Source organism: Gobio gobio, assembly GCF_949357685.1.
Source record: "Gobio gobio genome assembly, chromosome: 15".
Classification (NCBI taxonomy): domain Eukaryota; kingdom Metazoa; phylum Chordata; class Actinopteri; order Cypriniformes; family Gobionidae; genus Gobio; species Gobio gobio.
Window position 1 is genome coordinate 32,045,793 of NC_137108.1, and position 12,771 is coordinate 32,058,563.

General features: G+C 37.6%; 1 protein-coding gene across 14 annotated transcripts in view; it reads right to left on the reverse strand.

Annotated features, from left to right (window-relative positions):
- Positions 1–254: 254 nt before the first annotated feature.
- ptk2ab (protein tyrosine kinase 2ab) overlaps positions 255–12,771 on the reverse strand; it is an 88,944-nt gene continuing 76,427 nt past the window's right edge. For all 14 annotated transcript variants that reach the window (XM_079836986.1, XM_079836984.1, XM_079836974.1 and 11 more), the window contains 8 exons: positions 12,580–12,726; positions 10,785–10,898; positions 8,226–8,288; positions 5,718–5,757; positions 4,983–5,086; positions 3,187–3,342; positions 1,179–1,259; positions 255–1,076 (listed from right to left, as the gene is read on the reverse strand). In XM_079836986.1, the coding sequence (XP_079693112.1) occupies positions 864–1,076; positions 1,179–1,259; positions 3,187–3,342; positions 4,983–5,086; positions 5,718–5,757; positions 8,226–8,288; positions 10,785–10,898; positions 12,580–12,726 (918 nt within the window). In that variant the 3' untranslated portion in view covers positions 255–863. The remainder of the gene's footprint in view (positions 1,077–1,178; positions 1,260–3,186; positions 3,343–4,982; positions 5,087–5,717; positions 5,758–8,225; positions 8,289–10,784; positions 10,899–12,579; positions 12,727–12,771) is intronic.

Genomic DNA, 12,771 nt, shown 5'->3' on the forward strand with positions numbered 1-12,771 from the left:
CACACACACACACACACACACACACACACACACACACACACACACACACACACACACACACACACACACACACACACACACACACACACACACACACACACAATTCTAAGGGCCCTGGTGAGAAAAGGGGGTCCATTTGGCACTATCAGGGGGACCGTTAGGAGGGGGACCCACTATATAGGAAAGAAAACTGCACACATAAAGTGATTTCACAGGGTCAACCAGGAAACATGATGACTCAAACACTTATTTTTTAATTCAGTCATAGCTTTATTTTACCTCTAGGTGGCACAAGGCCCAAATATACAACACTCTCCCTCTCAGTCCTAGGGAGAAGCGTGAGAGTCTGCAATGCAAAACCAGACTCATCAAAAACCAGATTTTGCCAATCCAGTCTCAACTCGAGTTCTACTGTGCAAAGAGTCTTAGAAACAGCTCAACTTCTATGATTCTACAACCAGAACTAGAGCGGAATCTAGATTTGTGTGGTCTGGCTGTGGAGCTCGGGCTTGTCAATGAAACACAGACATATTAGATACAGTGTAAGAGTGTCTCTTTTCCTCCAGAGACGTTTAAAGCTCAAAGCGCCCCCCCCCCAGATTCAGAAATCACCCTCTCAGCATCCAGTCACCAGCCCACTATGATCTCGAAGAGATCCGGTCGCCGTGAGACCGATCCGGTCCGGTCCAGCTTATCTGTTAAATAAATCCAGAGCCCTCCTCACGGTACCCATGATCTACCGTGCAGCTTAACGTGAGGGTCAGTGAGTAGTGAAGGGGGCCCATGAGACTCCATTACTGTACAAGTCTGTGCTGGTGTGTTTCCCGGGGCGTTACGTGCGTCATAGTGTCCTTTTTCGGAGGCTAATGCGGTCGTGCCTTTCCCAACATCTTCAGCCTGGCCTGGTCAATCACATCCAGCAGGTTCTTGGCATCTACGGCAAGTGCATGCGCAGCTGTTAGCATCTGTTTCTTGTAGTCCTGCTGCAGGCTGGTCATTACGTACTGCTGGGCCAACTTCATCTTATTTATCAGCTCAGCCAGGTCTGAATTTAGAAGCTTCTGAGCCATTTCGATCTGAAGAGGAAGAACGAGGGTAACAGTTAGCCGAGCTGGCAGGAAGGACATTGAGAATCAGTGTAGGTACAGTATTTAGGGTTAGTTTATGAATGCGTGTACCTCTCTGTGCGTGTGAGCTGGTAATAAGGGTATCGTCTCATCCACAGTGGCCAGCAGTGTTCTCAGTGCCAATCCTACTTCCTGAAACACACATTTCATGGTGATGTAATGATATAATGGTTTAATACAAGTTCAGCCATTAAATTCTACTAAAATTCTGCCATTATTTACTCTCCATTTAACGGTCATGTCGTTTTAAACCCATATGCTGAATGCAAAGGCAGTTTATAGTGGCCACAGGCAGTCAAACTCCAGAAAGAACACCATAAAACCAACATAAAAGTGTTTTTTTAAAGTCATATGACAGCTTTGCAGGAAAAAATGACTGAAAATGAAGTCTTTATTCACTGATAATCTTCACCTATGATTTAGCTTTAATTGATTTTTTTTATATTTTAGTATTTCAGTTTAAACTTATTTCAGTTAGTTGCCAAGGCAACATTTAAAATGTTTGTTTAAAGTGCCCCAATTGTGCCATTTTAAAAATTCCAGATTTTGTTTTGGAGGTCCCCTACAATAGGTTTACATGCATCCAAGGTCAAAAACACTGCAGCATCTCCTCTTTTCTCGCAGTGTCTGAAACGGTTCGATAAAGGAGTTGGGCTGCATCTGAAATTGCATACTTCTCTACAATAAAACCGAAAAACAGTATGTGACAAAAGAAGTATGTCCGAATTCACAGTACTCATAAAAGAGTAGGCAAAAAGTACCCGGATGACCTACTTCTTGCGGCGAGATTCTGAAGCTTGCATACGATGGACACTTTACTATCCCATGAGGCCACGGGAGGATTTGTGAATGTAGGTGAAGTGACGCAACTGACACTGGTTGGTCACATGATAGGGGCAAATGTAGATTGTCCGGATTACATTCAAACTACACACATTCATGCTATATAGAACATACTTTTTTTAGCGGTCGTGAAGTAATTACTTATTCAAAAAAAGTACCTACTCAAGAGAGTATGCGATTTCGGACGTAGACATGGTCTCTCTAAACCCCTCCTTTCTGAGAGTCCACTTTGGTCTGATTGGTCAGATGGCCCAGTCTGTAGGCAGCACTTTTTAATTTAATTTTGTTTTATCTAATAATTATATTTGATTAATTTATTTTATTAATATATACTTTATATAAATGACCAAAAACTAGTTCTAGTTTTAGTTACTGGTTGAGAGACACTTGACTGCAATCCATACCGTTTCATCTCTAGTTATGATGCACTATAAAATCAACTATAGTTAATGTGTTTTTACAGTATTCATATGCAAAGTACTGTTTTACACAAAGAACTGTATTCTCTGATTCTGTTTTTTTCCCCCTGACATTAAAGGGTGACATATATGTGACCCTGGACCACAAAACCAGTCATAAGGGTACATTTTTTGAAATTGAGATCATCATCTGAAAGCTGAATAAATAAGCTTTCCGTTGATGTATGGTTTGTTAGGACAATATTTGGCCGAGATACAACTATTTGAAAATCTGGAATCCAAGGGTCCAAAAAATCTAAATATTGAGAAAATCGCCTTTAAAGTTGTCCAAATTGAGTCCTTAGCAATGCATATTACTACTAATAATACATTTTTGATATATTTACAGTAGGAAATTTACAAAATATATTCATGAAACCTGATCTTTACTTAATATCCTAATGATTTTTGGCATCAAAGAAAAATCTATAATTTTGACCCATACAATGTATTGTTGGCTATTGCCACAAATATACCCGTGCGACTTATGACTGGTTTTGTGGTCCAGGGTCACATATAGGCCTACAAAAACAGTTTGGATAGTTGTTAATATGAGAGTTATGATACATTATTTAAGACATTTAAGTATTGTACAGTATGAGCAGCTCTCAGTCACTTTCATTTTTAAAAAGTTGCTCTCAAATAAAAAAGAAAAGGTTGGAGACTCCTGCTTTAGGACAATCTCTCTGGATAACAAATGACATATTCCGTAACCCTAAAGTATACATATCTAGTATATTTCCTAGTTTGTCTCATACCTTCACCATGGGCACGTATTCTTCAGGGGGAGCTGGCTGGATTTTACTGGACATCTCAATCACGGCCTTCACCAGCCCGGTCACATTTTCATAGACCTTATCGTTGGACCGATCCAAGTTAGCTGTTGGGGGTGGGTTGATCTCCTGAGGCTGAATCTAAATACAAAGTAACATGTTTTAAAATGATGCGTTATTTCACTACAAGCATGAACATATAATGTTTCTATGTACATAAACAAAGGATTTTGGATGAAGGTTGTGTTATTGAATTCTTGTTACTGGACATAAGTGATGATGGAATGTGTTAGGGTACTAATTTCATGATTGACACTAGATGGCAGCATAAGCAACTACTGGAGACCAATCACCAACTACTATATTGAGCTGATTGGATCCATCTACGCACCCTTGCTTTTAATACAAAATATGATATGACAAAAAGAATGAATACAAAAAAGCGTTCCTCCATCTTAAATATAAAAGAGATAAGGGAAACATTTGACTGTAGATTTAAAACAACCAAGTAGTCTCAATAAATGTACTGCACCCATCCCAAAAAAAAGATCAAAAGCCTCCACTAGACTAGATTAGACATTATTAAAAATCACAGCTTATTTAAAAAGCAAAGGACATGCATAGTGATCTATACAGCCAGATGTAATTCAGTTTAGTGGATAATCAAGTTATGATTTGAAATTATATGGATGAGTAATGACATAGTAACTGGTTAAATGGGGCATAAACACAGACAGAAACATAACACTGAGTCTACAGGTGGTCTTACCCTCCAGGGCTACCAGTGCAAAAACAAGTGCAACAGAGGAAGGGCAGAGGCACAGAGCAAGAGAATAGGGTGCAGAGAGAGAGGAAAAAAAAGAAAGATTAATAAATATAACTTTACATATACATGCTGCAACGAAAGAAAGAAAACAGCTTGGAGTTACGGCATCATTCCGTGTGCAAGTAAAAAAAAGATTTCAATCCAACCACACGAAAATGTTAAGAGAGTTCAGTGCTGTGAAGCCATGCAACTAAACTTACATTTATATTTAAATCAAAATGACAGTTTTGTGTCAAATATAGACATTTAAAATTCAGTCATCTTAACTTCACATTTTTGTCCAATCAAATGCTTTCTATAATGAGAATGCTCCTCTTAGAAAATGCCTCCGACTAGCAAAAAGAAGTAGGCTACATCATGATTGTAACACAACTAAAGCCTATTAGCTTTTTATAAAGATACAGGATGATTAAACTTGCTGTTTAAATTGAAAATACAACACAAAATCAACACTGCAAAAATAACACTCAAACTACTGACCAAACACTCCCACAGGTAAAACTCCTAAAAACTATAAAACGGCAAAGCAGACTGCAATTATATATGCATTGTTTCTAATGATATTTTCCATTCCTCACTGCATTTCTGCTGTTGTTTGCGAGACCCCCTGCACGCTGACCCACAGCTTCAGGAAAACGCACTGGAATGGAAACTCCAGGGCTCTTGGTGTGCAGGGATCTGTTTATGAGAGACCCCGCAGAGCAATTGTGTGCGTGAGTATGTGAAAAGGGTTTTCAGGAATGAGGATGATTTTAATGAGGCTTGGCAAACGGCATCTGTTGGCATGCTTGCTGCTCCTGAAGGAGACCCGTAAGTACAGATGCTAATCTTACCAGCCTGCCAGTGTGTGTTTGGTGGGATTTCAAACTTTGCGGTTTAAAAACAGCAAGCAGTGATTACTATAATGTTACACATGCACAATGCTCATGAGTTTTCCATGTGTTAGTTCTAGTACCTTAACGCCTTCATTGTAGCTATCTGTAGGGTTGAGGCCAGAGACTCCTGCTGGGTGGCTGGGAGCTCCGGGACGAGGAGGCTTTTTAGGAGGAGCTGCGTGCTCTGAGGAGGACAAGAAACAGTCAGTCAAATTACTCAATCTGTTCTTTTATGCAAGTGCAACAACATCCGGTGGAAGTCATTTTCAAGTGGAGCAGATTTACATTCTCATACAAATCCATAGCCATTTCTAAACCATCTGGACTTAGAAACACTATACGTACATTAGAGTAAAAATGTACTTTTATTCAGCAAGGACACATTATTTAGATCAAAAGTGACAGTAAAGACATTTACGGATTTCTATTTCAAATAAATGCTGTTCTTCTGAACATTCTATTCATAAAACAATCCTGAAAAAAGAACCATCTATTTTCATTGATAAGAAATGTTTCTTAAGCACCCTAATCAGCATATTAGAATGATTTCTGAAGGATCATGTGACACTGAATACTGCTGAAAATTCAGCTTCACAATCACAGGAACACATTAAAATATGTATGTACATAATAATACCTTAATATTATAATTATATTGACACAATATTACCATTTTTACCAAATACATGCAGCCTTGGTGAGCATAAAAGATTTATCAAAAAGATTTAAAAAAATTATTTCAGACTTCAAACTTTTTAACAATAATGCAGTTTAAAATTATATATTACATGAAACAGAACTGATATGTGACTCACCTGCTTTTCCTATAGGTTGGTAGATGTGCTGGTTTCCAGTCTGCAAACAAAAAACAGTTACAACAGTTAAAAATATGCAGGAGCCAAGACTGACTGTGCCATGTGTGTTGTTGTGGTCTGGGTGGGGAGCAGCCTGAATGCCTGGCATGCCAACACATACACACACACACATCTGCCAAGACCACAGAGAATCAAAGAGGACAGCCCAATGTGACGGGATAGACATTCAAAACCACTGCAGCAGACAAACAAGCTCTAGAGCAGCTGTGGAGTTCTGCTCTTCTAGATCCAGATCATGACATGCATGAAACACATTCATTACAACAAAAACAGTAAACATCTGTGGTAGTTCTGTATTAACATCAGAAGTGGGAGGGCATAGCAGATTGGGTTTCTTGAGTGTCCACTGCTGTATGTTTCCTCACAAAGGGCCCTTGTCCTTGGTCTCACATTTATCCCACTGATTTTTGCTGTTGTTGATAGATATCCAGCTATGATAGACTTTTTCTAACCATTAAAGCTTATAAAAACACACTATGGCAAAATATATACATATGAACTAAAAAGATGATATGCTGAGATCAGTGGAGGTCATTTAATTAATTAATTACCAATTATTATATTATCATTTTAACAGTTCTTAAGCTGCATGAACACCTCGAGTTTGTGTCAAACCTGATGATCATGATTTGAGAATGATCTAAAGAGCATCTTGTGCTTCAAAGGTAGCAATAATATCCGACTGTCTGAACAAAGAGTCGCATGATTAATGCCACAAAATGAATCAAATGAAACATTTCCACAATTCTGACTTAATATCTCTATAAACTCGCAAAAGTCAAAATTGTGAGATAAACCTTTTTTATTCTGTGGTGGAAACAAGCTTTCTTAGATCAGTGACTTGATCAGTGACTAGAAAAATGATTCTTTGTCTCAAATCTTTTAAACTGTAAACAAATTTTGAAATTATATTTTAGAGAATTTTCAGTGTGCTCAGATTTTTGCTCCATTTACTGCCTTTATTTCCAACTATATAAAGGTGCACATAATCTCACAGTCAATGCTGGGTTGTAACTGATTACATGTAATCTGGATTACATAATCAGATTCCAAAAATTAAGTATTTTTATTTAAATTATATTACGTTTTAATTACTTAAACTACAAGTTACTTTTTTATTGATTAAATATTTACTGAATGGCAGTAAATCATTCATAATTTATTGATCCTCCCAATTCTTCTTTTTCATGTTTTAAAATTTCCTTTCTAAAAAAAAGCATATCATATACATTTAGAAACTTTTCTAGTTTTGTAAAATTGCACACAGACCAGCCACTCGTCAGGTGGATATAGTTACATGGAAAATTGAGAGGCCACACAGCATTTGACCACTGGATTTACAGAACTCGCAAACCTCCTGCAGTTCCTTCACGAACACCAGTTTGGGAAGCCCTGACGTAAAGTAATTTTTAATGCACTTCATGTTGTTGATAAAGAATGGAATATATATATATTTTCTCTTTATTTTTATATCAATATGGTACAATATTATCCTATTCAATTCAACGTGATGTTACAACAGGTCAAAAGTAATCTAAAAGTAGTCTGATTATATTACCTAAAATGTGTAATGTAATGGATTACGTTACTAACTACAATTTTTGTCATGCAATTTGGAATCAGTAACGGACTACAGTTTGTAAGTAATCTTACCCAGCACTGCCCACAGTTGTATATCATAGAGTTACATAATCTTCACATACAATCTTTCAGTCTCCCACTGAAAACGATTTAAGTGAAATTCCTATGCATGTACAGAATTCCCCCACAGCGAGTGTGAGTTGACGCCCACATACAAAATAATTTACTGCAGATGTCCATGAGTGGGAACACCACTATATTTAACATGACCTGATCAGATGATTAACTCTTGCTTGAGAGACATGGCTACTATGAACTGCTGTTGCATGGAAAAATATTTCAAATGTTTTATTCATGCATGGAAAAAAACTGGTTTAATGGGTTAATGAACTGTCCCTTTAACCTTAAATGAACTTGCATAAAATTACATTTCATTATGTTAATAAAGATTTACACTACCATTCAAAATTTGGGTTCAGATTTTTTTTTTAAACGGTCTCTTATGCTCACCAAGGCTGCATTTATTTGATTAAGAATACAATAAAAACAATGTGAAATATTATTAGTTACAAAGTACTAGAATATTATAATTGTTTTCCATTTTAACACAATTTTAAAATTTTATTTATTCCTGCGATGGAAAAGATACATTTTCCGTACTCCAGTCTTCAGTGTCACGTGATTCTTCAGATATCATTCTAATATGCTGATTTGATGAATAAAAAGTTAAAACGAAAATGTTGAATTTTATGCATCCTTGCTGAATAAAATTATTAATTTCTTTTTTTTTAAAAACCCATCGTACTGACTTCAAACTTTCGAACGGTAGTGTATTTCAACTAAAAGAAAGAAAATGAAGAAACTCACTGGTCCCTGAAGGCTTCCATCATCACGGTCAATGCTGCCTCTGGAACTTCTCCCATCAGGCTTCTGCCACACACACACACACACACACACACAGAAAGAGAAAGAAAGAAGGTCAAACTCGACACCTCGTTCAACAAATCCATTTCGGTCACATGTATTGTGCTACTTCACACCACGTCCTGACCTGGAGCGACACAAGATTCCAGCGAGAAGTAATTTGCATGTCCACAAAGAAAACGACATTGTTGCATGGCACAGTAACAGCCAATCAGAACACAGTTGATGCTTAAAATACAACTATAAGTGTGATCACAGCGATTTCATTGTGGGCAAAACTGCAAAAATAGCAACAAGTGACAAAACAAGACACCGTCTCATGCTGAATATCACATCTAATTTAACGTAATATCTGTTCCTACTCCTTAAAATGACAACGACAAAGCATCCATAAATCAACTGAATATAAACCAATCAGACTCATTTACAGCAAACAAGCACTTTGACAACAGAACTAAGTCCATGACAGTTCAATATACCTTAAAGATGAAATAAAAACAGTAAAATCTGCACACATCAAGCTTTACTGAAACAGCACCCTCATCTTCCCATTAATTTTTCCAAGTTTACTGTACCAGTTTTCCGAAGCAGGATTTAAAGACCTGCATCTTCCTGTCTGTTCCTGGGAGCGTTTCTCTCTGGCGTTTCTTAAGCATGGAGCAGAGCACGGAGTGGATCTCCATTAAGCAAGCGTGCGTGTGTGTGAGTGGGATAAGTCAGAGTGTGTGTGTGTGGAGTGACTCGTCTCCCGAATGTGAGCCATATTAAACGCACACACTGACTCACTCACTGCCGACGAGCCTGAACTCAACGAAGCCAAGCCCTTTTCTGCTCTCCTTCTCCTCCTCTCTCTCATTCCCTAGCTCAGTGTTTTCTCTCTTTCCCTCTCTTCCCCTCCCAATTATTCCTCATGCACATTTGCGTATAACATCTGCAAAGAGATGAAAACTTCCTGTGATCAGTAATTTAACTTTCAGCAGATGCAGGTCAGGTTGAGTTTACCCGTCTCATGCCTCAGTGCCAACAAAACCCTTCATTACTGAGGAATTCCTGAAAACTGCACCTGTATCAAACGACCGGGATCAAAAACTCATTCAACCACTCAGAGCATCAAAAAAAAACTTTAAATGGGCATGCAAATACTTTTTAACCATCCTAAGCTTTTTGAAAAAAGATTGCACATTGGCTGTAAGAGTCAATGAATGAAAAAAAGACGTGTTTAATGATATGTTCTAAAACTAACTTCCCTTATGTAGTAACAATAAAATATTATTTGGGGGGGATTTTAGGTCATTTAGATTTTATTTGGATCAAAAATGTCATTATTTGCTAATGGTGGAACACAAAAGACAAATTTAAACAGCTCTTTTCCACACAATGGCTGCCAAACAGCATTATAATAGGCGTCCATACAAATCATGCACTATATACTATAATATTTATTCACTAATAATCTTCCATTCCACTCATCCGGTTATTTTAGAAACACTACTTCTGTTAGTTCCGAATCAGTCAGATTAATTCCGAGTGCTTTGCTCACAAATTGGAACGATTCAGTTCTTGAGCTCAAACTTACTGACTCAATGATTCAGTCACCGGAGTGGAAAATTATTGGTGATGAATATAAAATGTTGGCCTGTTCATCACACAATTGACTTCAAAAGATTTTTGTAGCTTGCAACACTGAAGAGGGGTTGCATGGAAAAGAGCAGCATGATTCTTCAAAATATCTCCTTTTGTGTTCCACTGACAAAACACAGTTGAAGTGTTTAGAAAAACACGACGATGAACAAATACGTTTTGGCTGAACTATTCTCCTTTAAAGAGCTGACATTTCATTTCAACAGAAGTTGTTTGTGAGGAAAAGTAATAGTTTGAGCAGAAGAATGAATGTTGTTTGCTGTGGTGGGGCTCTGAATGCCCTTTTTAGTTGGTACAGGAAGCTATGAGAGTTTTTTCTGCGAGACAGACTGAACATAATGACACAGTGAAGATACAAATGACGGAGACTGAAAGCCAAAACTTGGCATACCACAAACGCACACAAATATTCTCAGACAAACTTACGCGGATAAAAACATGCATATGCACACATATCGCTGCAACAATAACACACTCCCCAGGGTGCAATACCTTCTAATTCATTCCTTATTCATATTCTCTCTGTAATTCTTCAAAAATGCAAATTCTCGAACAAAGGTTGTGAAATTGTGAGGATCACCCCGTTTACAAATAAATAGAGCAGGAAACCGCAATTGGTGGAAACACTTGTTCTCAAACAAACATGAAAATTACTGTTTGGAATATCATACCATTGCTGCAGCTATAAATAAATATCACAATGATTCACCACAAACATGTTTTTAGGAAGAAGTGAAAACTAACGACCATAATACAGCTAAGCAGGGGGACAGAGGAGAGGGAAAGGGGAATAAGAGGGTTAGAGAATGCAGATACATGTGAGGAAGAGATGGAGGAGGTGAAGGTGAGCGGAATCAGTACCAGTAGTCTCTCCTCGTGCTCCAACCAGCGCTGATCATCCTCCATCTGCTGCTGCTGCAGTAATAACTGCTCCTCCATCAGCTGAGACAGACCTCCACGCAGAGCCACACCATCCTGAAAAGCACATAATTCATAAACAAATGCTAATAAAGGCACTGTTTACACCTAGTATTAAGATGCATTTTGGTCGATCATAACACAAGCGGACAAAGCTTAAATGCAGGCGGGACTAAGACGTTTTGAGCTGGTCCACTTTCGAAAAGTTTGTAGTCGAAAACGGAAACGGATTGCTTTCGTAGTGTAGATGTTCATGTGGTTGAATATGTACGATCAAACACAACAGTCTCCCGAAGAATTCAGGACAGAAGTGGTTGAAAGTGGACAAAACAGACCCCAGGTGTAAACAGGTATGCGTCTCCCTAGTCTACTTTTGATCCGATCGACTACAACGTATCTTAATACCAGGCATAAACAGAGTCAAAGATGATAAAACTGATAATAAATATATGACAGCTGAAATCAAACTGGCACTGCAGTCTTGTTACTATAGCTGCTTTAGCACATTTACCACTGCTTGGCGATATTTCGTGAAAAAATTCCAATCGTTTTAATAGGAATCTGTGCGATTATGAGTTTCATGTAAGATTTCAAGTTTCGTTGGCCAACAGAAAGCTCCTTGGTTTGAAAGTGCCTTCTGTGTGAGCTGTGTTTCATATTGTACATCGCTCTGTGACTGACAAGGGAACTTTTTTGCCTGCAAAATTTTGCTGATAATACTACAACTAATAATAATAATTTGGGGTGTAACAGTACCCTCATGTCGCGATTCGATACATATTACGATACTGAACTCATGATATGATATTATTGCGATACTCCAAGACATATGGTATAAGGTTAACAAAAAAATTACTGTTGATTAAAAAGCTAAATTTGGTATTACATTGGGGGTGGAAATGAATAGGCTTGGACTTGGTGCTGTTAACCCAAAGCACAGGACAATAGTGACACCAGAATAAAAATATCCACGATTCTGAAGCTGAAAATACAGAATTATTTTAGACGAATATGCTGGCACTCTGTCACTGACTAGATATTTCAAATAATGTAGGCCACTTTTTACTGGTAACATAATTTGGCATTATCAGGACCCATAAATATTCCCCCATTGCATTATTATACATTATATTCAACATTATATATAGTAGTTTAATGTAGTACTGACACTAAATCTCTGTAAACTTAATTTTTTTCCTCAAACAGTAATTTTCATTTTGGGTGAACTATACAAAATACAGATTGTCACTATCCACGATACATATTGTTGCATTTTTGTATTGCGATATATTGTGACAATATATTGTTACAACTCAACTAATAATATATAATAAATAAACAAAAAAAATTAAATCCTAAATAAAACCTCAAAATGATTGATTTGAGATGTTATGAGAAGTGCATGAGGCATCATGTTGCTACACTAACTACTTGATATTCTTATAAGCGCAAACAATAAACTTTCAGTCCTTAAAATATATTTACAGTATAAATAACATGTCACAATGCAATTTGCCTAATTCATGAAGGACACTCAGTCCAACCTTAGATTTTGGCCAAAATTTCTTACCTTAAAAGGCCTTTAACATTTGTTGTTAATGTTTAAAACTGTCTTCACATTTGGAGCGTCTCAATGATGCCTAAAATGGTGTTTATGTTGGCAGCTCATTCTGTTTTGAAACAGAGCTTAGATTTCAGTACTGAGAAAACATGCAGTTTTCTCTCGTTCTCTTCTAACCTCCATGCTGGGGTTCCACATGTGATCCTGAGCAGTTCTGCGATGGTTCCAGCTGTCGTGGTGATCAAGTCCAGTCCCTGCGGCCTGGGGAGGGTACATCCCGCCAGGCACGGGAAGCAAGCCGTGTGGGCCAGAGTGCCCTGCCATCTAAATCATGCCAAAAGCAAATATAAAGCAAACTTTTATTCTTCA